The 26,578-nt window shown below is 40.9% G+C and overlaps 1 protein-coding gene across 19 annotated transcripts in view; it reads left to right on the forward strand.

The window, feature by feature from the left end:
- Positions 1 to 26,578, forward strand: part of ADAMTS18 (ADAM metallopeptidase with thrombospondin type 1 motif 18) — a 476,216-nt gene that overhangs the window by 427,346 nt on the left and 22,292 nt on the right. For all 19 annotated transcript variants that reach the window (XM_084959538.1, XM_084959530.1, XM_084959544.1 and 16 more), the window contains 4 exons: positions 16,130 to 16,271; positions 19,144 to 19,270; positions 25,292 to 25,496; positions 25,804 to 25,989. In XM_084959538.1, coding sequence (XP_084815664.1) covers positions 16,130 to 16,271; positions 19,144 to 19,270; positions 25,292 to 25,496; positions 25,804 to 25,989 — 660 coding nt within the window. The remainder of the gene's footprint in view (positions 1 to 16,129; positions 16,272 to 19,143; positions 19,271 to 25,291; positions 25,497 to 25,803; positions 25,990 to 26,578) is intronic.

Here is a 26,578-nt window from a genome sequence, read left to right on the forward strand (position 1 = left end):
GCATTGTTCTAGTTTGTCTGTGTCTGCCATTTGGATAGTCCATTGTAGCTCTTTGCAACATACACCCATTGACCTAGGAGGCAGAGTGATGCAGTGGAAAGAACACTTTGGTGTCGAGAAAGTTTTCGGCATGGCAAACTACCCTCCTTTTGTAAGTCATCATTTTCCTAGAGGTAAGAAAAGACAAAGTGTTAATAGGCAATAATAAGGAAAATAAAAAACAGCCACCGTATCTGCAAATGACCCCATAACACAATTATCCCGGGTACATTATCTTTGGTCCTCCCAACGTCTCTGGGTTTGCTTTTTCTGGTTTGTACAACGGGCTAGTCATTTGCTTTCAGAGGCACAGGATTTGCTTGAGGTTGTGTAGAAGTCACACTGGCTACCACGTACAGAGAACTGACATAACCAGGCACTTGTGTTAGCCACTTTGAGGTTCAGTGTCTCACCTGCAAAACTGGGATAGAAAACCTGCCTCACTGACGTGCCAGAAAAATTAGCAGTGAAGCATGAAGAAATGTTAAAAGACTTGCCTAACTCTCATAGCTAGGAAAAAAAAAAAGCAGAGTTGAACTGGAGTCCAAGTCTTTTCCACCTACAAATAGGACACCTGCTCTCAGTCTAATCAAACTTCTCTTCTCTTCTTGAATCAAGAAACATACACTTAATTCAACTAATTATTATTACTATTATTATTATAGGCACTAGCCTTAAAGATTTACCAAGGAAGATAAATTGAAGAAGATAGTTTAACTAGATTTGCAATTTTTAAATGGATAATAATTCTGATATCGCATCCTCCAGAAGGTGAAATGATTGCATATAATGCATACTTGCAAAATTAAATGGAGAAAGTGTACTAAAGGATCTTGGAAAATTTGTACTCTTGAAACATGGGGAACATGAAAAAAATGTACTCTTATGCAACTCTGGCTTGAGATTATTTCCCATGCTACTAAACATGTCAAATTTTTAAAAAGAAGGGGAAGAGCATAGTTTAAAAATACGACATGTAGTTTAGAATTCTAAGTCAGATGATGTAACCATTGTACAGTTAAGAGTACAGGCTCCTAACTAGCTATGTAACTTGGATAACTAGCTTGTAACTAAGTATCTCAGCCTCTGTGTCACTTAACATCCACACTAATAAAAATAGGCAAATGATACCAGCTGGCTGCTAGGGCCATTGGAAGAATTCAAGAGAAGTTCAAGGCTGACAGAGTCCTTGGCACATAGAGTTTGTAATCATGACCATCCCCTTGTCTTCTGAGCTTATTACAGATTTTTTTTTTAAATCTCAACCTGAGATCATGATTAGTAGTCTGTTGACCATAGGCTAAAAGCAGCTCCCAGATCTTCATGCTTTAAAAAAAAAATGGGTCAGTGATTAAATATCAGGTTATTTCTTATAAAATAGAGATTTTGACAACTCTTATGAAAAAGGAACTTCTGGCCCCTTAGATATTTGAATTTGCAACCCAGGTCCTAGAACTTGGCCATGAGTTAACTTCCCCTTATCTTGTGAGCTTGACACTAGGCTCCCATCACCTCTGTCATGAAGATTTCACATTTTCTCTGAGAGCAGCTGTTTTTAGGAAATATTCTTCCAACCCTCTCTGAGTCTTTTATTTCAGAAGATGAGGTTAGGAACCCCAAATAAAACTAAAGTGAGGGTAGTTTGGAGCTCGATAATGAATGCAGTCCCTGAAATTACAGTCTGCTTACACCTAAGGCATAAGAATTCAACTTTCTGGTTAAAGATTTCTGGATCTTTTTATTCAATTCTAATGTTTTAGATGTAGGTGTTTGTTTTATTTCTTTTCTAGCATCTGAGCAGCAAACATCTTTTCCCTTTCTTTAGGAAAGGTATATTTTCTTTAGAAATTTATATTTACCTTGCAAGGGATCAGTTTTAGAGCAACGTGGCATCATTAGTTTTGCCAAGAGGCCTTTGATCCATCTCTAAGCAAATGCACACAGACCAAGTTCTTTGGCTGGAAAATAAGCAAATCAGAAGGTGGGTGCCTCTCACAGCTTCAGGCACAGGCAGCCAAAACCAAGTTCAAATCATTCCTCATGAGAAATGTGTGCTTTATTGCTTCATGACAAGCAACCATTTGTTGTTGTTGTTGTTGTTGTTTCTTTCAAATTTTGTTCATAATCACAAAGCCGTTCTGGTAGGTTTTCACAGTTCTGTTTATAATTTAAAGTTTGCCGTTCAACATATGTTATCTGCAGGAAAACCACAGCGAAGAGTAAGACAAGAAGTGCAAAGCCAAGTGCAAAGAAAGTGCAAAGCAGAATAACAGTTCCTCCTGAATTTCCTCTTCAGAACCTGAACTAGCCCGTCTTTATCTGTGTTGATCAAATTAACCAGATGATTGACGCGTTGCCACTGAATATTATGTCAGCCTCGAGCTAAGACTTTTTATTTGTGCTTTGCCTAATCTAAGCATAACTCCTGATCTCTTTCATTTATATTATTGAGTGCTGACTAAAACTAAATCTCTGGAATATTTACTGGGTCCAAACATTTTCCTGAAGATTAGGAGCTATTTTTGAGAAATGGAGGGATGGCTTCGATTGGTGATGGCATTCTCCAAAATTGGTTAGGTTCACCAGAGGTCCATCAACTGGTGAATATATAATCTAATGATGCCGTTTCACCCATGAGCTCACATTCACCAATACAAGAAATGAGTTATTTACACATAAAACAATGTACCTAAATCTCAAAAACATTATGCCAAATGAATGAAGCCAGGCACAAAAAAGTAAATATCTTTGTCTTTTTCCCAACTCAGTGTTTAACAGTTTCTTAACTATGAGGAATCATGTTATCTCATGCCTTTATGCTGAAACCCTTTATCATATTAGGAAAGTTTCCAGCTCTCCTGAGGATGTTTACTATGTGTTCTTGTTTAATTCTATTAATGCTTTCCTTTTTAAAGAAGAAATTGGTCAGGTTCATCATCTATCTCCTTGCAAATGCAGACAGCTCTTTAAAAAAAAAAAGCAATAAAAAGGTATGGAGAAACATTGGGTAGATTGGATAAATTATAAAGTTTTCCCTATGTTCAATTGTATGTGTAGGGTTTTTAAAAATAATTTTTACGACTCTATAAAAAGGATAAAAACTATAATAATATCTCTGTTAATACAAAAGTATAGTTTCACTACCATGGAGTAGGTCACATTTGCTTAGCTATTGTTTTTACAGCATCTTACTTTATGTACTACTTATAGATTTGGTGAAAGCTTAAATTAATTTCCTTGGAATGTGACTTGTCTGAAAAGAATCTAGAGGGAAAACTGTATGATTAATTGGACATGCCTTGCTTGTATTTTGTAAAGGAGTTATGGTTTCATTCAAAACTTGCAACTAAGTTAGGAGATGAAAAAAAAATCAAATCCAGTAACCTAGTATTATATCTATTTTTTCTTTTAAAAGAATTTGGGGAGTTCCCGACGTGGTGCAGCGGAAACAAATCTGACTAGGACCCATGAGATTACAGGTTCATTCCCTGGCCTCGCTCAGTGGGTTAAGAATCTGGCATTGCCTTGACCTGTGGTGTAGGTTGCAGATATGGCTCGGATCCTGCGTTGCTGTGGCTCTGGCGTAGGCCGGCAGCTACAGCTTCGATTGGACCCCTAGCCTGGGAACCTCCATATGCCGTGGGAGCAGCCCTAAAAAGCAAAAAAAAAAAAAAAAAAAAAAAAAAAAAGTGGGTTAATGACTTTAACATTTAAATTATATTTTATTACCATCAGGAAAACATCATCAAAATTCAGGTCCGTTTTTATCACATGCTTATGCCAAAATCTATAGAACGTAATGATTCAAAAAACTTAAAATCACAATAAGCAAAAAATTTACATTTACCAGAATGAGGCTATGTATCAGTATCCAAATAATCCAAGGCCATAGTCTTTAAAGAAAGTTAAATCAAGTTCATATGCTTTTCCCTACAGTGATGAATGGCACCAAAATGAATACTTTTGGAGCCAAAAATATGTTCATTCCAATATGAAACGGTGAATGTCTTTTACAATCCTGTGAGATACTGAAATCAAAGTGTGGGAACCTACCAAAATGGAAAATGCTCTTCCATCTATAGAAAATACAAATAAGTCTGTGAATGAAAGCACTTGAAATGACTGCATGTTCACTGAGCTCTTATTATAGTTAAAATTCAACAGAAGTGTATTTGCCAAAGTACATTAGGATGGCAGTGTAAGGATAATGTCCCTCTCTACAGCATCCATTCGTGTTAATCGGATCCTCCCAATACCTTAGCTACGTCTTATCTTCACCTTGGCGTGTCTTGATTTAAGTAGCTACCTTCAAAGCAGTATTCTTCTATGTCTTCTCATTGTCCGATAAATGAAAATTAAACTTTTACTGAAAGTCCATGCAATGCCCAGCTCTATATAGACATTGAACATACACAGATGGTTAGGACTTAAATCCTGTCACTACATCATTACAGTCTCAGGTCTTTAAGGAATGTGAAGAGTGAATTTCGGTATATGGATCTCATTCTTTTCGGTAGCAACATGGGTTAGAACAGGGATCATCTGCATAAACAGTGGGTGATATGGATTACTTAGACACCACTAGGTCACTTTGCATAAACCACTTAAACTGAATCCCAGTCTTCTCCTTGAGAAATGATTTCCCCAGGCTAAAAACTACTATCTTCTTCTCTCTCCTATAACACTGTCCTGAAGCTCTTTGAAGCACCTGAAACCCTCTATGGCTGAAAGATGACTTACTTGGCTTTGTAGATTCCACACCTGGTACAGGATCTGGAACATTGAAGATGCTCAAAAAATTTTTTTATTAAATGAATGACATCTGATGATAAAATTCATTCATTCATTTAAAGAGTAGCATCTTCTTCCAAGTGGCACAATCCTACAGCAATCCTGCATGGAGACAATAAATAAATTGAGTGAAAGGAGACTTTCTCTGACCAAAGTCGGGACGGACAAGCCCAGAGACCAGGCTGTCCTTCATTTCTGGCCTTCGGTCCCAAACCACGGTCATGATCGAAGATCTCTAGAAGGCTTAGGCTTCTGGGGTACACATTTTTAAAACCACTGGATTTCAGCATCTTTGAGGACTAGTCTTAGAACTGTACAGTTGAAAGTTAAGTACAATGAAAGGCATTTAAAGAATTGAAATATCATCTCCTAAATTGCATTTGAGCGATCAATGTGCTTTCTCAAAGACCTGCCTTTCCAAGTGTGAGTAATTTACACATAAGAACTTGCTCACCAGTTAGCTCACAGTTGACTTACCTTAATCTGGAAGAAGAGCAACTTACCAGATCCTTTCGCTTGTATCTGGGTGTTCAACAGTGCGAGGCAGGAGTAATGCAATCCTGCCAAAAAACTGACTGCTGTCAGTTAACCCCAAGAAATAAGTACATGGCCTGACACCAAATAAAAGTGTCTTCTGCTTCTGGTTATTTTTATATGTCAAAATTTTATAGAATGTCTTCATAGGGAAGCTCAACTTAAATGGAAAACAGACTTTCACTTTTATCACTGAGTCAAATGCTCGCCCAGCTTTCAAATGCCGTCTCTGTTATAGACCTTAATTCTCCTGGGAACCTCGATTGTAAATGGTCCAACATTAGCAACAGGTGGATGTCAGTTTAAACCGAGCTGGCCCTGTTGATTTCCTCAGTGGCCAAGGCCAATTCCTAAGGGTAATCAAAGATTTAAATGACTGCCTGAGGTCTCAGATACTTTAGGCATTATTTAAGTCCATCGTTCACCTTATAATTTTGAAGCACATAGATACATGTAAATGGCTTGGAAAACAGAGCTAGTGTTCATGACCCCATATCATATTTCTGTATCACCTAGGGGAAAACTACATATATATCTGCACACCCCAGCACAAAAAGAAATCAATACTGATTTGGCAACCCTACACCTTCTGAGATCACTACAGACACAGTGATTATAAACTAGATAATCGCCACGTATTTCTTTATTTCAACGTATCCCCCACAACATGGGTCTGGCACAAAGTCTAAGGAATTTCTCATTGAACTAGTGTACTCATTAGTCATCTGAAAACTGTAAAAGACAGCTTAAATGTCAAGAGTCTTCAGGATATTATGTGTAGACTATTATATTTATTGTATTGGGTTTGGGGACACAAGAAAAACTAAATCTAAGTTATTTCTGCACCATACACAGCTAAATTTAGTGAGTGTGTATGTGTGTCTTTTGTAAAGAATTTAGGTGGTTTTTTGGGTTGTTTTTTGTTTTTATACTGCACCTGTAGCATATGGAAGTTCCCAGGCCAGGGGTCGAATCTAAGCTACAGCTGCGGCAACATCAGATCCTTTAACCCACTGTGCTGGCTGGGGATCAAACCCGCACCTCCTTAGTGACCTGAGCCACTGAAGTCAGGTTCTTAACCCACTGTACAACAGTGGGAACTCCCAAGAATTAAGTTTTGAAGTAGGAAAAATATGAAAACTGAAGATGAGAGTTGAATTTTACATGTGCCTTTGTTGAAACATCATCGTTTAATCTGAAGTAGACATGTATATGCTGGGTTTTTCGAGTATGGCTGAAAACTTGATGTATTTCCATTTTGAGATTGAGATATAGGTCACTGATTGAGAGTAAGGTCACTGATTTGTGCTCTAAGTACAGTGCAAAAGGCACGTTTAATATACAATTTTAGAGGGCCTTGGCAAGGAGAATTAAGAACACCAACATTCTTTTTTTTTTTTCCGTGATAAGCTAAAGTGTCCATACATTCTTTTGAAGTGACCAAAGATCAGCTTTTTTTGCTAACTGATGCAAATGTACCCGCTCTATCTCTCTACCTCTCTTCCCACTTCTCCCCCTTCCATCCCTCCCCTCCTCCCTTTACTTCTTCCTCTCTTTTATTCTCTATCTTTCTTTCTCTCTGTCTCTGTCTGTCTTTCTTGCACACACACACAAAACAACAAATGAGTCGTATTCTCCATCAACCTGTCGTGCAGTTGGAGGGAAGGTGAGGAAATTCATCATGAGTGTTTCATTATAAAGTAACTTCATCTCTGCCTGATAAAGAGTGATCAGGAGGACATGATAACACAGGTTACTAGTGTAGGACTGAAATATGATCACCTGTGTTTTTACAGCATTCCTTTAAAAAAAAAAAAGTCTTTAAAATAAAAGCTCCCCTTTATGTTAAGGCTTCTATTAAGAAGCCAAAGGGGGTGTTTAACCCTTTGAAAGCCCAGTCCCAATTCATAGCGTAAGAGAGAATCCTCAAGCTGAAAAATGTAGCAGCCTTTTTTGTAATGACAGTGAGAAATGAGTTAACCACAGGCCAGTTTCAAGGCAGAAAAAGACACCTAGAGAAAATTACTATAATAAACAACTTCCTTCACTCTTTGGCAAAAGATGACGGGGTGGCAGGGGGCCAGGTGGACCGGCACGTTGATCACTGACTTGACAGTGTGTGAGCACCTCTGATGGGGTATTACCTTCTCATCCAGCTCCTTTTTCATGACCCTGCTGTCTGAATCCTGCCCCCACCCCCTCAAGGGGAAGGGGCTGAAATGAGTAAAGATGTGTCTCAAGATAAAATCAGTGTAAGGGAAAGGAGATTAGCCAGGGAGCATGGATGGAGCGAAGACACAAAATTCAAAAGAAGCGAAGAGGGAATGGAGAATTAATTCAGACCAGATGATAGGAAACTCCAGGCTCCAGAGGACGACTCAGATGTGCTTCTGCGATGCCACATCATTTGTCTAGAGATTGCCATTTGCTGTTTGAAGTGCAGGCCTCCAGTTAATTCACGGCAAATACTTCTGTGACAGGTCGGAGAACGCTATTTCTCTTCGCTAAACTCGGAGGAATGTTGATGAGTTGAATTAGAACTGTAGTCGCGGTTCAATGTGTCAGCCCACACCTTTGAAGCTGCCTAACAGATGCCCTTCCAAGGTCCGGTTCAGGGTCTTTGTGGTGCTGCATCTTGTCAAATCCAACTCACTCACACCTAATAGCTGTGATGATACCTGGTCGTGTTCTTCAAGCTTTGAAGCAAACAAGAAGGCAAAGACAACTGGCTGATTTTTCGTATCAAACGGCTTCCAAGAATCACAGGAATGTACAAAAACATGAATTCTCACCTCAAAACTATCCCTTCCTTGATTTGGTCACCGTGTAATGTATGATGAAATTCACTGTTTATTGGAAAGAGGCAATCTATAACACGAGTTGTATTTCAGTTGCTAAAAGAATGGTTAAATCAAACATTCATAAACACTGGGGAAAATGGATTGAGGAGATGAAAGATCATGCATTCTTAAATGATATGAGCATGTTCAAGAAACAGCATTTTCAGGTCAGAACCCAGTAGTCAACGGAAATGTTATAGCATGCTGTTGAAGTTCTGTGATAATGTCTTTTCAACAGTTCGTCCAGTTTTCAGAACTTTAAATCAGAATTCTAGACATGGCATTTCACAGCTTTAGATGCAGTGTCCTGAGACTTAAACGGTCAAGTTTGGGAGTCAGACAATATCGGATACTCCAGGTCCCAGTGTTGTTACTTACTAGCTATGTGACCTTGTTTATTGGTGCATTTATCCACAGTACTGGGTGTTTGTTTGTTTCTGGCCACACCTGCACCATATGGAAGTTTCTAGGCTAGAGATGCAGCTGCAGGCCTACATCACAGACAGAGCAACACCAGATCCAAGCCACATCTGGAACCTATGTCAGAGCTTGTGACAACCCCAGATACATAACCTACTGAGTGAGGCCAGGGATCGAACCCACATCTTCACAGACACTATGTTAGGTTCTTAACCTGCTGAGCCATAGTGAGAACTCCCACAGTACTGGGATACTAACAGTACTGGGATACTAACAGTACCATGCCTTCCTCACAATGTCATTATCAACTTTAGATGAGATAATGCAGGTACAGTGCTTTGCCTGGCATAAGCACAATAGGTACTGCTATTGTTATTTTTTTAAAGCAATCAATACATTATTGAAGCCAAAAAACAAGATTCTAAGCATGCATTCAATAAAAAGCCAGTCTATAAAACCTATCCGTAACTCTTTAGTTTCATGGGAATTAGGACAACTTCCTTAAAAGAAAAAAAGGGGGGAGCTTTAAATAATGAAACAAAGACAAAGCCAGTGGAAGGCACTTACAGTTTTCAAATTAAAAATTAAAAATGGAAGTAAAAGAGAGAAGGCTGTTTACCAAAGATGATTCAATGCATTGCTTGTTTTAACGTTGTATGCCCCAAGCAGAACCTGCATCCCCCTCCTACAGGGGGCAGTTGGTAGGGTCCAGCCCCGTCTGTGGTTTTCCAACTTAAGAAGCTGTAAATTTTATAACTCTGCACCCTGTGGTCAAAGCTGCTGAGTGTTGTGTCTGAAGTCAGGTGGTTTGTGTGTTAAAGGTAGACATTAAACAGTTTTCCTGAAGCCCTGGAAGCATTTAAGAAGGTTGCTTGCCAGCTGTAAATTAGAGACCCAATGCCAGTTGGCGGGGAAATTCTCTGGACTGAGTCCAGTTAAGTAGACTGCATCGCCGGCGGGCTTTCCAAATTTGTGCGTTTCCCAGCTTGGCTATACAGTCCGACCTTCAGCACTGGGTGTTGTTTTGATGTTGTCCTCTGATGGGGGCAGAGGAAGGATGTGACATTCCTGTAACCCAGAGAGCTTTTGTGTTCTCCACGAGTGCTAAAGAAAGCTATTGACTGCACTTGACAGGGTCACTAGAAGTGGGGTTTTTGGTCCTTTTATTTTTTTTTTTAATGGCTACACCCACAGCATATGGAAGTTCCTAGGCTAGGGGTCAAAATGGAGCTGTAGCTGCCAGCCTTACACCACAGCTCACAGCAACGCCAGATCCTTAACCCACTCAGTGAAGCCAAGGATTGAACCCATGTCCTCATAGATACTAGTTGGGTTCATTACTGCTGAGCCACAGCGAGAACTCCACAAGAGTTTTAAAACAGACATGAGTGATGGGAATTACCATTTTCAAATGATGTTGTTTCAGATGTGTTCATTCCTCGGCATCCACAGAGGTAGGTAGAATCTTAGCTCTGTGGTTATCACATGCTGTCCCAAGGTCCTCCTGCTTCCACGCTTCAAGTAGGACACTGTCTGGGATCAAGATGATGGTCGTGGTCCCACTGAGGTACTTATATAGAGACAGGCCTCCCAAATTAGTGGCTATTGTCTCTATCTGAGAAAAGTGGGCAAAGTCATTACTAGCCCACAGGGCCATTTCAAATTAGGAATGTTTTTAATTGTCTCAAAACTGATGCAGGTGAGAAAACCTCAGCCTTCAGGTAGGGCAGAGCCAGCTTCATGGATGTGCAACCCACAGAGTCACAGGGGACCTTGGGCTCAGAAGGGCCCTATGTTTGGTTTAGTGCTCCGTTGGTAACAACTTGAAATCCTTAATCATTTTTTAAAGGAGCTGGGCCCTTGCATCGCCATTTTGCTCTGGGCCCCACAAATTAGGTAGCCATCCCAAACGGTAGGATTGAATTTTTTTTTTTTAATGAAGTCTGATCTTTTTTTTAGAACAGGGTGAAAGAAGGGCTCACAGAGATTCTATTAGCCAGACAGTCTGTTTCCAAAGGACTGGCTCTCACAGGCATCAGACAGAAAAAGATAAGATGACGGCTGTGTGTTCCAGGCTTAGTTACTTCATTCCTCATACAGGATAAAGAACAGGGCAGAGAATGCCTTGATTATCATTGAGAAGCAAATAATGTCATTGACAGATTCTCATCTTTTATATATATATTTGATCTTGGCATCTATTCGTGTAAATAATTACTTTCTTGAAGAGTTCTTTATGAACTGATGTTAAATTCTAAAGGCAGCTTTCTACTGGTTTATACAGATAAACCAGCTCTGTGATTTTAGGCTCCATGATTACACATACAACTCTCATGTGAACTTATACATACACAGACGCTATAGTTAGGCCTTGAGTCATTTGATTTTTTTTAAATTAAGAGTCTTATTCAGTTACGCATTCAATGACTGTATTAATGTGTATATGTCCAACAAAAAATATAAGCAATATGTCCTGTGCGCCATTGGCTGCAGAACTACAGTAGTGATGCAACAGTAACCAGCTCCTGTGTGTGTTACGAGTTAGAAATTTAAATTGCATAATCTTGTGAACATTTACTGTAAATTGTGGGAGTTATTTCTCTTCTTGATTTGCCTGCGTAAGTAAGCTTATTACCCTGATAATACAAAATGGATTGGTTGCCTTCTTGCTACAAAATAGTCTGCTGCCATTCTAACTTTTTAGCTGAAGTGTTTTACTTTTCAAAGGATCTTTACATATTTTTATTTCACCTGTAAGGGAAAGGAGGGTTGAAAACTCAATATAAAAGTTGGTCTTGGGAGTTCCCATGTGGCTCAGTGGGTTAAGGATCTGGCCCTGTCACTGCAGTGGCTCAGGTTGCTGCTTGGGTACAGATTTGATCCCTGGCCTGTAAGCTTCCGCATTATTGTAGCTTTGGCCAAAAAAAAAGTTGGTCCCTCTGGGGGAATAGAATCCTCAAGGAAAAGTTGTCTTTTACTCTTTTGTGGCTTTCTGGTGGAAATCATCGCCAAAATACTTAAATAACCGAGTTACAGCTACAGAGCTTCCTTAGATGGTCATGTGATCCTCCTCCCCCAAGTTCACGGCAGCATTCGATTTCCCTTTGCAGATCATATGGCGTTTTGTTTTGACCCTGTAGTATTTCTGTTTGTGGGCTCGGCTCATCTCCTCCTCTAGAGGGCCATGACCGGGGAAGCAGCGGTCGCAATAGACAAGGTGGGACATGGTCAGATTTGAGTCACATTGAAAGGAAATATAACACCGTTTCCTGCTTTACTAGGTGTGGGGTGTGAGGAAAAGAAGAGAGATCCAACTTTTTATGTTGACCTAAACAATTAGAAGGATTGGGTTTCCATTTTATTAGACTGGGAAGAACAGCCTTTCAGGGGATGGGAAGGAAAAGCATGAGCTCAGTGTTGGGCATTGATGTCCCTTTCAAACTTTCAAGGAGAGATGCTCAATAGGCTATTAACTCTGTGAAGTGGCAGTCAGATAGGTTTCGTCTATGGCTATGCTGTCCAATATGGTAGCCACTGTTCACGTGGGGTTCTTTTAGATTTAGATTAAGTGCGTTTATTAAAGTATAGTTGATTTACAATGTGCTAGTTTCTACTGTACAGCACAGAGACCCATGCATACACACATTGTTTTTCTCATCCTATCTTCCATCCTGTTCTATCCCAAGAGATAGGATACAGTTCCCTGTGCTGTAGAGTAGATTTAGATTAAATTAAATGTAAAGTTTTATTCTTCACTCACACGAGCATACTCAGGGGCTGCATGTGGCTTGTGGCTGCCATGATCATAGCCATTATCATCCTTGCAGAAAGTTCTATTAGAAAGCAGTGCTGTAGAGTTATCAATTTGGAAGTGGCCACACATACAGGTTACACATAAAACCACAGGACTGGATGAGATCACCTAGAAGGGTGATTAAATACAGAAGAGGGCAGTGGCTGGAGGTCACTTGGACATTGACTCATTAGGAAATGAGGAGTTAGCCAAGGAGGGCAGAAATAAGATCAGTGAGGCGTGAAAATAACTGAAAGGACGGGCTTTCTAGTGGTGAAAAAAGGAGGGAGTGGTCAGCTATGTCCAGTGCTGGTGATTGAATAAGACGAGGTGGTTGACTGTTGGAAATGACAAGGTGCCTTTGAAAGAGCACTTCCAGTGATTCGGTGGGGAGGGAGACCTGAGAGAAAAGGACCATGGGTGAAGGAGGGGACCATGGGTGAAGGCAACTCTTGGAGAGAGATTTGCTATAAAGGGATGCAGTGTAATGGGACCTGAGCTGGAGGGATATCGAAAGATCTTTTTTTTTTTTTTTTTTCTTGAGATGAGAGATACAATAGCATGTTCATGTGCTGATGGGAAGTTTCGGTAAAGCTTAAGAGAGAGGGGACAGCTATAGCAGTGATGTCACATCCTTAGTTGAGGGAAGGTGGATCTAGAGCAATGGTGGACAACCTGGACAGAGCCAGGAGCCAGGGCAGGACATCCTGGGTAACAGAGGGAGAGGAGGAGTGGGTGGGTCCAGATGCAAGATGCAGAAACAGGTTTGATAAAGACCGTATAATCCTCTTCTTGATGGAAGCACTGATAATATTTTATAGATAGCTCTGCTGGAGGCCTGGGGCAAACTTGACGTCTTGGTTTCATTTGCTTAATAGTGATGACCCTTTGATCTTCACAGTCTTTTTTGTTTCTCTCTTTCTTAAACGCATCCTGCTAGTCCCAGCAATGTTTTAAAATATTTTACAGTGAAATCACATGCCGTGCATGACCAAGGTTGTAGAGTCTAAAAGGTGAAAGGAGAATGAATTTTAAATGCTCATTGAAAAGGTGTTCAACCACTCTTTAATCACCAGAACATAAGTCCTTCACACTCAAAAGGCAAGAATTAATGTTCTATTTTCTTTGCATTTCCATTGGAAATTCCTTTCCCCCATGACAGTAGGAACCAGGATCTAGTTTGAATGCAGGTTGGAATGGAGTGGTCCTAGGAAGTGAAGATAAGTGAGTGGATCTCTCTAGAGCACTTGCACTTGAATTTGTCTATGTCATGTGCATGTGTGATACCACTCCACTGTATTGTGATGTGATCTTGCCGCATGAGCCTTAGCTCACTGTAATTGTGAGGGGGGAGAGATAAACTGGGAGTTTCAGCTTAACATTTCACCTGTATTGCAGCCATCATGCACGTGTGGTGTACTACAGTATTTTCTCCCCTATAGTATCTCTGCATTGCTATTTCACAAAGAACGTAGCAATCATGGGTGTTACATTTGAGATACTATTTAGCTGAAGGTAAAACTGAGTTGAAGTATCAGTGAGTGTCAGAATTATCTTCTGAATGTAAAACTGCTTTCAAATGTCTAGATTGATGGTTAATAAAACCCGAAAGTTTCTGTGTTTATATCATATCACATGAAGACATTAACAGAAACACTGCAAAAGTCTCAAATAAGGAAGCATAGTATTTATGCAAAATATAGGAAATGTTGTAACATCATTGAACAAATGTTTCCAAGAACAGTGTGCATGACTGAGCTGCGAAAAGTAAGAAAAGCAAAAACCAAAACCATCCTCAGAGCTAAAAGACTCCTAGGACCTTGATTTTGAGGTTTCCATTGGTGATTAATGAGAATTTGGCATTTGTCGATTTTAATGGCACTACCTGTTGTGTCTTGTTTGGTTTTTGTTTTGGATGGGGGTGAGGGGGACAAAGCCCCCTCTATTAACTGTCTCTGTTTGGGCTGTTTCTGGGAGACACCAAGCTTTGTTTTTTTGGCTGACACATGAAGACTAGACCATGGAATCTTCAGAGTAAGCCTTAATACTTGTGGAGACATTTAAGCTAATAGCACAGAAGCAGAAACCATTCTGTAGTATCCTCACGAGTGGTCTGGGATAATGGAGGTCCTTGAACAGCTGCCACCCACCCAACTTTAACTGGGATCCCACCAGACATAGATAGAGCCAGGGGTTCCTATTTTTAACTGGAAAACCCATGCTGCTTCTTGGGCATGAATGCCCAGTTCTGGTGGTAACAAATTTTCCACAAAACTCATGGGGCGGAGAAAACCAGCTATTTATATTCATGCTTTGAGCTTGACAGAAAAAAAAAAAAAAAGAGTGGTTAAGTAAAGAGAGACTCAGGAAGGGAGGGAGGCAAATAATGTGCTCACCCACATCAAAAACAAGGTGATATCTAGATGCAGAAACAAACTTGTGGTTCCCGAAGGGGAAAGTGGGGGGAGAGATAAACTGGGAGTTTCAGCTTAACATATACACACTATTGCATATAAAATAGATGAACAACAAAGACATACTGTATAGCGTGGGAAACTATAGTCAATATTTTGTAATAACCTATAATGGAAAAGAATCTGAAAAAAATATATATATACACACACAAATGAATCACTTTGCTGTACACCTGAAGCTGACACAACATTGTAAATCAACTGCATTCAGTTCAAAACAAAACAAAAAAAAAAAATAAGGTGATGTCTTGCAGTCTTTAGGCACATATTGTTGGAGGTCTTAAGTTTTCTTTTAAACCCATCCACCAGTCATCTATGTGATCCTGCAAAAGTTCTTTCTCCTCACTTTTTTTTTAAATGAAAAAATAGCTACATTATGGAGTTGTCAGAGGACCATTTGAGGTAATTCGTAGCAGAAGGCCAGCAGAATGTCTTGACACCTGGGAAGTGCCAGCACATGATCGCTCTTATGTTAGTAGTCAGATGTGGTAGGATCAGATTTATCCCCCCTCTTTTGCCCTTTTGCGGTCAAATCCATTTTAGTATGTATATTACCAACCCCTCCTTGTGGTCATGCTTCTTTTGTCCTCTCTGCTCATCCTGGTACATGGTTAACAGACACATATTCTTTGGGCAAATTCTCTTTGGAAATTCCTATTGGAAATCTGCCTGGATTTTAAAGTGGATGGTGGGCAACTCTAAGGTTTTATGAGTATTTTCCTTGTGACCAGCATCCCCTGGCATCCAGGAGAGGGTTTGTAAGTTGTGGGCCAGGATAAATCATAAGAATCCATATATATGTGCACGTAGATTCAGTTTTGAGCAGTATCTGTGGGGCAGCACTGTGTGTTAATACCATGGTAGGCATTCAAGTTCAATGTGAAGGTTGAGACCTCATAGCATAACCTTTCCTTCAACATAATGTAAAAAATATGTATTCTTGCTTTATTGATTGGGTATACCTAGAATTGAGGGGAGTGGGCTTATAGCAAGTGTGTTATTTCCCTCTATCTACCTAAATCACAGTTTTGATGATGAGAGGACCACATTTCAAAGCATCACGGGAAAACTATAAATCAACATAAAACATATTTGGGAACAATGATGTGAACCAACTTTGAGGTCACAAGGTCATACAAATGTCTTTAAAAGCTTCGGTGAGATTTCTGGAATGCCTGTGCACATCAAGATACTGACCTGTATCTTGATCTCTGATTTTTGTGTCTTACACTGTCCAGATTCTGATGCAAGGCAAAAATCCTGGGATAGCTTGGAAGTATGCACTTCCCAAGGTCATGAATGGAACTCAGCCAGCCTCCAAAAGACACATCCATGCCTGGAGCACCGTGTATTCCGATTGTTCCGTCACCTGCGGTGGAGGTAGATTTCCGAATTCTGTTTTTCAAGTCTCCTCTTCAAACAGGTTCCTTCACCCCAGGCCTCTTTCTACTATACGGTTTAAAGAAGCAACAAAAGAACTATCTTTAGGAGAACCGTCACTGTAAAAAAGCAAATATTATTTGTTCTCTCTGGGGATTTTCTTATGTAGGAAGGAACTAACCCTTACAAAACTCAAGTCAACCACAACTAGAACTCAAAAGTTATGCATCTGAAACGTAAAGGAGAAAAAAAAACAACATGTCTATCTATTTATTTATAAATACAAGGCTATCTTGATGTATTGATTTTTCAGCTTACAGTTTTGTTTTTCTGCCCTGACGTTTGCGTTGCTGTAAACCTCCCACTGGGACGAAGAGAGGGAGAGGCAGGACAGAGCTCATGTGATAGCGATCTGCCACCAGGAGACTGTGTCATGCCATCTTTCTCTGCAGGGAAATGGATTCAATCTGATAAATAACCCTTGTAAGGAAGGAACAACAAAAGCCATCCTCCCAGTGCGTAGAAGGGAGGCGTTTTATTTAGATCCCCAAATATCAGATATTTATCTGGAAGTCATTCTTTGTCATGCTTGCTTCCTGGAGAAGAATGAAGGCTGATCACTAAGTCCATGAAATCAAAGCATGATCATTATTCACTCATTTCCTCATTCTCGGAGCACCTGGTGACAGAGGGTCTTCTTTTTTTTTTTTTTTTTTTTTTTTGCTATTTCTTGGGCCGTTCCTGCGGTATATGGAGGTTCCCAGGCTAGGGGTCTAATTGGAGCTGTAGCCACCGGCCTACGCCAGAGCCACAGCAACGCTGGATCCGAGCTGCGTCTGCAATCTACACCACAGCTCACGGCAACGCCGGATCGTTAACCCACTGAGCAAGGGCAGGGATCGAACCCGCAACTTCATGGTTCCTAGTCGGATTCGCTAACCACTGCGCCACGACGGGAACTCCCAGAGGGTCTTCTTGAGGTGTCCATCCCACAAAGTAACATAGTGCATCTTAGAAACAGAGACAAAGCAGAAACAGAGAAAATGAAGAAATTCTATCTCTGTGGCCTCTTCTTCAGCTTCCCGTGCTAGTTAACAAAATATGAGGAAATGCTTCTTTTAAAGAAACAATTAATTAGAAGAGAATATACTTTTCTTAATGAACATTTTAAAAGCAACATAGGGCATTCCTGCTGTGGCTCAGCGGTAACAAACCCAACTAGTATCCATGAGGATGCAGATTCAATCCCTGGCCTCACTCAGTGGTTAAGGATCTGGCGTTGCCATGAGCTGTGGTGTAGGTTGTAAACGTGGCTTAGATCCTGCATTGCTGTGGCTGTGCTATAGGTTGACAGCTGTAGTTCTGATTTGACCCCTAGCCTAGGAACTTCCATATGCCATGGGTGCAGCGCTGAAATGCTAAATAAATAAATAAATAAATAAATAAATAAATAAAGGCAATATACTATAAAGAAGAAAAATAATCTCCTGTAATCCTTAATCGGGAATAGCCAATGTTAACACTTTGATTTATATCATTCTATTCTTATGCATATAGAAAAACATGTTTGACATACTCAGACACATGCCACATGTATCATTTTTTTTAAAAGGAATAGAAACCATACTGTAGACATATCTTTATGGTGTTTTTCATATCATCTGCAAGCTCAGGCAGTTATTCCTGTATCAAATGTTCTTTGAGATCGTTTATCCTAAGTTCCCGGTATTCCAGAGAGAGCACAGTTCCTTAGGAAGAAGAGAGATGGTGATCCATTTACAGGAAATAAAAGCTCCCAAGGGGATGATGTTGGACAAGTGCATTGTGGGATTCTCCCTGGCCCGACTTGGCAATCCCTTCACATGACCCACGGACCATGGTGTGTCCGAGGCACAGGAGAAGGAGAACCCAAGAGAATGAGTCCTTCAGAAGCAAACGCTTAACTTTAGAGAATCCCAGAGGTTTGATCAGTTCCTCTAGAAAGTAAACCAACTTCAACCTTATCATTCTAGCAGGACTGACTTCATTGTTGCTCAGATTCTGTTTTAAGGACAAGTCCCTGTAAATAAAAACAATTGAAAGAGGAGGCGGCGTTCCTATGTGGGGAGCCTACAAACACAGCTTCACACACACACACACACAAATGTATGCCTCGGAGGAGAGGTCCTGAAATGAACATTGAAAGCAAGGCAGTGGGTTGAACAGACTAAAAAAACGGAGTCCTAGCAGTCAGGTATGAATACACGTTCAGTGAGTTCAACATTTTTGAGTATATATGCACCATACTATTATGGAAGGAGAAGATGCTTCCGATAGAGGAGTTTCCACACATGATGCACCAATGATTTTCCTCCAAAGAACATTTCCCACTAGATGTGTGCAGGTTGAGTTAATGCTTGGGGGATGTTTCTCTTGACAGCTTCCCTTTTTTCAAAAGGTTGCCTTTGTCACTCTATGGTTCTAAAATCCACAGCAATCTTGAAAACTAAGAAGTTACATGTTAAAAAGTATCAAGAGGAGTTCCCTGGTGGCTCAGTGGGTTAAGGATCCAGCATTGTCAATGCTGTATGCTGTGACTCGGGTTTGACCCCTGGCCCAGGAACTTCCACATGCCCACAGACATGACTGATAAATAAATAAAAATTTTAAAGTATTAAAATATGAAAATTTTTATCTCAGGGGGAGGTGAGGGGTAGGGAGTGAGATTCATCTGAGTTGTAGATTTTATGGGAAGGAAGTGTTTTTCACACAATATTTGGATCCTGTATCTTTGATAAAATATCAGAAACCCTGGTAAATCTGAAGCTAAACCTGGAAAGTAAGTGGAAATGGTTATGTAATTTTGACTTTGTCACTTTTGATATCTTCTTAGGTTACATAAGTGTCAAGGCCGTTTGCTTACGCGATCAAAACACTCCAGTCAATTCCTCATTCTGCAATGCAAGAGCCAAGCCAGCAACTGAACCCCAAATGTGCAATGCTTTTTCCTGCCCTGCCTAGTAAGTCATCTGGAAGTGTCTTTCTAGTTGCCTTTGTGCTCTTTATTGTTGATATGAGATCATTAAAGCCACTGTCAATGCTTCTGATCAGCAGTGAGTCAGAGATAGGAGTTCCCTGGTGGTCTAGCGGTTGAGGGTCCAACATTGTCACTGCTGTGGCGCAGGTTTAATTCCTAGCCCGGGGAACTTCCACATGTTGAGGTCATGGCCAAAAAAAAAAAAAAAAGTAATTCAAAGACAGAAGATGCCCTGTAACACCCTGCCCACCCCCACCCCCCGGAAAAAAAGGCAAGAGACAAAACAGTAGTTGCAGTTAAAATACGTAACTTGAAAAACACAAATTTGCTTCAGAGACACTCAGACTCTGGCTAGGCCAACTTAAATTTAGGATTTAAAAAAAGGCATAAAGGCATGTTTAAAAAAAAAAACAAAAAACCTTTGCATAGAGACCCCTCTTCTCTGAACTAAATCAAACAGATATTTAAATAATACAGAATCCTCTATTAGTTAAATTTCTATGTGGTTGTGTGCTTAACTTTTATATCGCTGCCCAAGAATTTAAAAAGCAACATACTAAGCAACCCATGAAACCCCAAATGCAAATTACACGGTAGCAAGACACCAAGTCAAAAGGGAGGAACAGAGGCCAAGTGATCGCCCTGTTTTTGAGGAGGAGGAGATACCCCGGGGAGCCCAGTGGGTTTGTGTCTGGATTGATTTTAGCCGCGCTATTGTTTGAACACTCATTTTCAGTAACGTGCCCGGCCAAATGGAGCCTCTTCTTGTGTGATTGATCTCCTGCCAAATGTATTTAGATAGAGCTGACAGAGTTCCTTCCAAGGCGAGGTTGTGTTCACGGATGTTTCAGATCATCTTAATAAGTACTGTTTGCTTTGTGGTGATGCAATTATATTGCACAATCTTTTTCAATACATATATATTTTTTTACCTTGTAAATAGAGTATTTGTCCCATGTGGGGCTTCAGCTATCCACTCATCCCCTCTGCCCCATTGTCCACCCAGTTTTTCTCTCAGATTTGGGAACCTACTGTATCCTAAACACAAAAAGGAAAAAGAAATTGGGGGCAGGGTGGCGAGGGGGATGAAGTGGATTTTTCTCTTTTGCCAAGAAATGTCTGGTTCTAAAAATATCCAGTTGGGAGTTTCCATGATGGCTTAGCAGGTTAAGAACCTGGCACTGTCTATATGAGGATGCAGGTTCAAACCCTGACCTTGCTCAGTGGGTTAAGGATTCGGTGTTGCCGTGGGCTGTGGTGCAGGTTGTAGATGTGGTTCAGATCTGGTGTTGCCATGGCTGTGGCACAGGCCTCGGATACCCGGGAACTTCCATATGCTATAGGTGCAGCACTTAATTTATATATATATATACACACACACACACACACACACACACACACACACACACACACACACACACATATGTATGTATATCCAGTGGCTTTAAGACAGTGTTGCTGCCCCTTGTGGAATAATCTCTCCTTTAGATGAAGGGTGTGTGTGTGTGTGTGTGTGTTTACGTCCATGTAGGGATCATTAGTATATTTAAATGCCAAGCTAGTATTTTCTATTTTAAGCCTCCTTTCCATCATTGGTTATTCCTGCCAAGTAAAGAAAGGGATCCTGGGAGTCCCTGTTGTGGTGCAGCAGAAAAGAATCTGACTGGTACCCATGAGGATGCCATTCAATCCCTGGCCTCGCTCAGTGGGTTAAGGATCTGGTGTTGCCATGAGCTGTGGTGTAGGTCACAGACGTGGCTCATATCCCATGTTGCTGTGGCTGTGGTGTAGGCTGGTAGCTGTAGCTCCAATTTGACCCCTAGCGTGGGAACTTCCGTATGCTGCGGGTGCAGCCCTAAAAAAAAAAAAGAGAGAGAGAGAGACCCCATTCATACGTACATCCATGACAAGGGAGAGAGCGTTGGTCCTGTTTAGTTCCTGACAACTACAACATACAGAAATAATTCTATGCACTAACAAGTTTGCTGGCTGTTTAAAAGCAGAACAGCCCCTGCCATGACCCTACAGAGTTGGGAGTAGTGAAATGGACAGGATCTTTTTGCTTCTTTTCTCTCTTTTGCTGCCTTACTATTTATCTTAGTATTTCCTATTGAATGATGGGACCTCCCCGAGACGACTCTTCCCTGGAGATGTAGTAGAAATAAGGGCGTAGACTATTAGAGGTCTCAGGTTGAAGGCGTTCATCTTCTGGTCTCGCGCCATTTCTTTCCCACGTAATGACCATGTTATGGGCACTTACTGTGTACCAGGTCCTGAGCTGAGACCTGGTAGACAGAGATGAGTGGCTTGCAGTTCCTGCCATCAGTGAATCATTGAATATAAGAGGTGGATGCGCAGACAGATAATGGAAATGCAGTGAGGTACCTGCTATGAAAACATTCTGCGTAAAAAAGCAGTACGGGAGAAGCTGGACAGTGGAGGAATCTGCACTCTGAGGTCGATGGGGAGGAAGGTTACAGCTGGAGAGCGAGCCAGGGCCCTGAGTGTGGAGACGCATGAAGGTCACACACAGTCCATTTGTGTTGTGTTCTTTCCAGTACTTTTACACACACAGCATATTTGCTACATAAGGAAAGAATCGTCAATTTGGTGGACCAAAAAATGCCACCTGTATGAGCAAATGCTGAAATGAATCATATCTCATAATGTTTTCTTTGCATCTTATTATAAGATGAAATGACTGGACAAATACATGGAATTATTTTACCTGATATCTTTCATTAACTGAATATGATAGCATGGTGTTTTCAATGCTTTAAAATACATATAATCCTACAGCTCATGTGCTAAATTCTCTTGAGTACAGGAAAGGTCTTGTAGGGGAAACCAGAGCAAAAATCACAGGACTGGGAAAACGCAGGAATGCAGAAGTGTAACAGAAACATATTTGGTCTTAGTAATGTTTTATGTCTTAAAAATGACACTTAGAGTATTTGTAAACCAAGATCAGTTTTAGACATTGCTACTTGAAAATGTATCATGATCTGGTGGATCTTTTTTTATAGTAGGCCTTCAAATCAAAGAATTTCAGTTAATCAAAAGCAGTTACTGGGAGTTCCCTGGTGACTTAGGGGATTAAGGACTCGGCATTGTCACTGCTGTGGCTTGGGCTTAATCCCTGGCCTGGGAACTTCTGCATGACTTGGGCCCAGCACCCCCCCCCAAAAAAAATCAGTTGTTGAAAAGGATTCATTGTTTCATTGATCACTCTTTAATGTACACCAAGTCTCGGATAGGTGTGAAATAAAGTGACCTGGCAATCTTTATTTTAAAGAACTGAAGGTTATATTTCTTATCAGTGCATTTTAAGGCTGGCCAGATACTTCCTTCCATTCTGTGGGTTGTGTTTTCATTTTGTTTAGGGTTTCCTTTGCTGTGTGAAAACTTTTTAAGTTTAATTAGGTCCCATTTGTTTTTGTTTTTATTGTCATTACTCTAGGAGGTGGATCTGAGAAGGTATAGCTGTGGTTTATGTCAGAGTGTTTGGCCTATGTTTTTCTCTAAGACTTTTATAGTATCTGATCTTGTATTAATGTCTTTAATTCACTTTGAGTTTATTTTTGTATGTGGTGTTAGGGCGTGTTCTAATTTCATTCTTTTGCATATAGCTGTCCAGTTTTCCCAGCACCACTTATTGAAGGGACTGTCCTTTCTCCATTGTATATTCTTGCCTCCTTTGTCATAGATGAGTTGACCATAGATTCATGAGTTTACTTCTGAGTTTTCTATCCTGTTCCTTTGATCTATATTTCTGGGTTTTTTTGTGCCAGTGCTATACTGTTTTGATGACTTTAGTTTTTAATTTTTAAAAATTTTTTTGTTATTTCCTCAATACAATTTTTTTCCTACTGTACAGCATGGTGACCCAGTTACACATACATGTATACATTCTTTTTTTCTCACATTATCAGGCTCCATCATAGGTGACTAGACATAGTTCCCAGTGCTACACAGCAGGATCTCATTGCTAATCCATTCCAAAGGCAATAGTTTGCATCTGTTAACCCCAAGCTCCCAATCCACCCTACTCCCTCCCCCTAGGCAACTACAAGTCTATTCTCCAAGTCCATGATTTTCTTTTCTGTGGAAAAGTTCACTTGTGCTGTATATTAGATTCCAGATATAAGTGACATCATATGGTATTTGTCTTTCTCTTTCTGACTTACTTCACTCAGTATGAGAGTCTCCAGTTCCACCAATGTTGCTGCAAGTGGCATTATTTTGTTCTTTTTTATGGCTGAGTAGTATCCATTGTGTATATATACCACATCTTCCTAATCCAATCATCTGCTGATGGACATTTGGGTTGTTTCCATGTCTTGGCTATTGTGAATAGTGCTGCAATGAATATGTGGGTCATGTGTCTTTTTTAAGAAAAGTTTTTTTCTGGATGTATGCCCAAGAGTGGAATTGCTGGGTCATATGGCAGTTCTATGTATAGATTTCTAAGGTACCTCCATACTGTTTTTCATAGTGGTTGTACCAACTTACCTTCCCACCAACAGTGCAGGAGGGTTTCCCTTTCTCCACACCCTCTCCAGCATTTGTTATTTGTGGACTTGTTAATGATGTTCATTCTGACTGGTGTGAGGTGGTATCTCATGGTAGTTTTGATTTGCATTTCTCTAATAATCAGTGATGTTGAGCATTTTTTTCATGTGCTTGTTGGCCATCTGTATGTCTTCCCTGGAAGAAGGTCTGTTCAGGTCTTTTGCCCATCTTTCAATTGGGTTGTTGGCTTTTTTGCTGTTGAGTTGCATAAGTTGCTTGTATATGCTAGAGATTAAGCCCTTGTCAGTTGCATCATTTGAAACTATTTTCTCCCATTCTGTAAGTTGTCTTTTTGGTTTCCTTTGCTGTGCAGAAGCTTGTCAGTTTGATTAGGTCCCATTGGTTTATTTTTGCTTTTATTTCTGTTGCTTTGGGAGACTGACCTGAGAAAATATTCATAAGATTGATGTCAGAGAATGTTTTGCCTATGTTCTCTTCCAGGAGTTTGATGGTATCTTATCTTATATATAAGTCTTTAAGCCATTGCCTTTAGTTTTGTAGCATAGTCTGAAGTCAGGAAGCCCTATTCTTCCAGTTCCAATTTTCTTTCTCATTATTGCTTTGGCTATTCAGTGTATTTTGTTTCCAAAACAAATTTTAAAATATTTTATTCTAGTTCTATGAAAAATGCCATTGGTAATTTGATAGGGATTGCATCAAATCTGTATTTGCCTTGGGTAATGATCAAATGTTAATATTTATTCATTTGGGGTGATGGGCCTATAGATTTTTAAAAATATGACCATCTTTAGGTGTTAATAGTTTTGACATATTCAATACAAAATGAAATAAAATGAGAAAGAAAATATTTTACCAAAGGAAAAAAAAAAAAGGCTAGCTAGCAAAGTAGCTGGGGAACTGCCTTAGAAATTCTTTTAAGGCCTCCGAATGCGCCCCCCTCTCTTGCACAGGCACACATGCTCCTCCCGCCTCTGCTCATCTGTCACTTCATTCATCTCATTATTGTCCTTTATATGAACGCTGGCTGACGTTATTATTAGAAAGTATTATTTTCATTTGTTCACATGTCCGCCTCTTCCACAGGCTCCTTAATGGGAAGAGCACTGCTTCATCCATTTTTCCGAAGCCTAATACCTAGGCAAGTCCCTGGCACAGATTTAAGCTCCCAAACAATTCGCCTAAATGAATCAATCACCCGGATTTCCAAATGGCACGTGTTTCTTCACCTGCTGAGGGCAGGGATGTATTTTTCCCCAGAACTAGGTGGCAGTTAAATGTGAAGCCCTACCATTGGGCCATGTTTGTGTAGCCCTGAAAAATCTATAAAGGAAGAATCAGTCTGAATTATCCTTATTGGTTGTACAGGTGAGCTAAGGCTTTCATCAGGTGGCTCATCTCTCACAGTACATACTTTGGAAGTGCTGTTCAAAGTCTCTGCTTCATTGGACGTCATTCTATTCTCCTCTGACAGCTGGAAGCCAGGCGAATGGAGTGTGTGCAGCCGGTCATGTGCCGGGGGGCAGCAGAGCCGGAAGGTCCAGTGTGTCCAGAAGAAGCCCTTCCAGAAGGAGGAAGCGGTACTCCATTCTCTCTGCCCAGTGAGCACACCCACTCAGGTCCAAGCCTGCAACAGCCATGCCTGCCCTCCAGAATGGAGCCTTGGGCCCTGGTCTCAGGTAACTTGGAAAGGCTTGGGGTCAGCGGGCTCGTTCACCTTGCAAAAGGAAGGTGACAAAAATAGAGGTGGTTGGAGTTCCCACCATGACCTGGGGGGTTAAGAGTCCAACTGCAGTGGCTCAGTTCACTGCAGAGGCACGGGTTCAATCCCTGGCCCAGGAACTTCCATATGCTGCAGGAGTGGCTATAAAAAATATTTTTAAAAATTAGCTTTGTAAGCACTTCATTAATGCTTTCTCAGCATTCACCAAAGACAATCATTGGAGACTAGTATGTAAATGGCTTTTTAAATTTTTTCATCTCAAGTGTTCTAAGACTTGTGGGCGAGGGGTAAGGAAGCGTGAAGTCTTGTGTAAAAGTCCCGCCATGGCAGAGGGCGCCCCTGAGAGCCTGTGCGCCAGCACCCCAAGACCAGAATCGCAGGAGGGCTGCGTCCTGGGAAGATGCCCCAAGAACTCCCGGCTCCAGTGGGTCGTCTCTTCGTGGAGTGAGGTATGAGTTTAGCTGTACGGTTGGGGTTTTGGGGAATGCTCAGCTCATCCAGCAGCCTCCAGCCTCTCACAGCCCCTCCTTTTTGTTCCACACACATATGCCGGGGGGCTACTCATTGTCCCTTCCTCCCTGTGGGTCACTTCATCAAATATTGCCAGTGCACCCATCACACTGATTGAACCATGCCTAAGCAGTGGCCATAACAAAACCTCATAAGGCACCCATGTGAAAACAACACAGGTAAAGTGTGATGGGTGCTGTGTTGGGGTCTGTGATTCCACGGGGGACCTTGAGGTCCACACAACCCTGACGTCAGGAGGAAACCTTGGTGAAGAGACTTTCCAGGGAACGTGAGCCTGAGGAATGGGCAAGAATCAGGGCAAAGAGGGGGTGAGGGCTTCAGACAGAAGGTGTACCCTCTCTGTGTGAGAGACAGGAACACATAACACACCCAGTACGAATGGAACACCGATGCATCAGGAGGGGCGGAGTGGGGGGTTAGAAGCTGAAAGCTTTATCAGGCACAGATCGTGAGGGCCTGGGGTGGCAGACAAGAAGGGTATGCTATAAATGCTGGGGAGCTAATTAA

This window comes from Sus scrofa, chromosome 6 (genome assembly GCF_054392235.1).
Source record: "Sus scrofa isolate SSC_HxYL_T2T_F1_AM1 chromosome 6, Sscrofa_HxYL_maternal_Yorkshire_Landrace_v2.0, whole genome shotgun sequence".
Lineage (NCBI taxonomy): Eukaryota > Metazoa > Chordata > Mammalia > Artiodactyla > Suidae > Sus > Sus scrofa.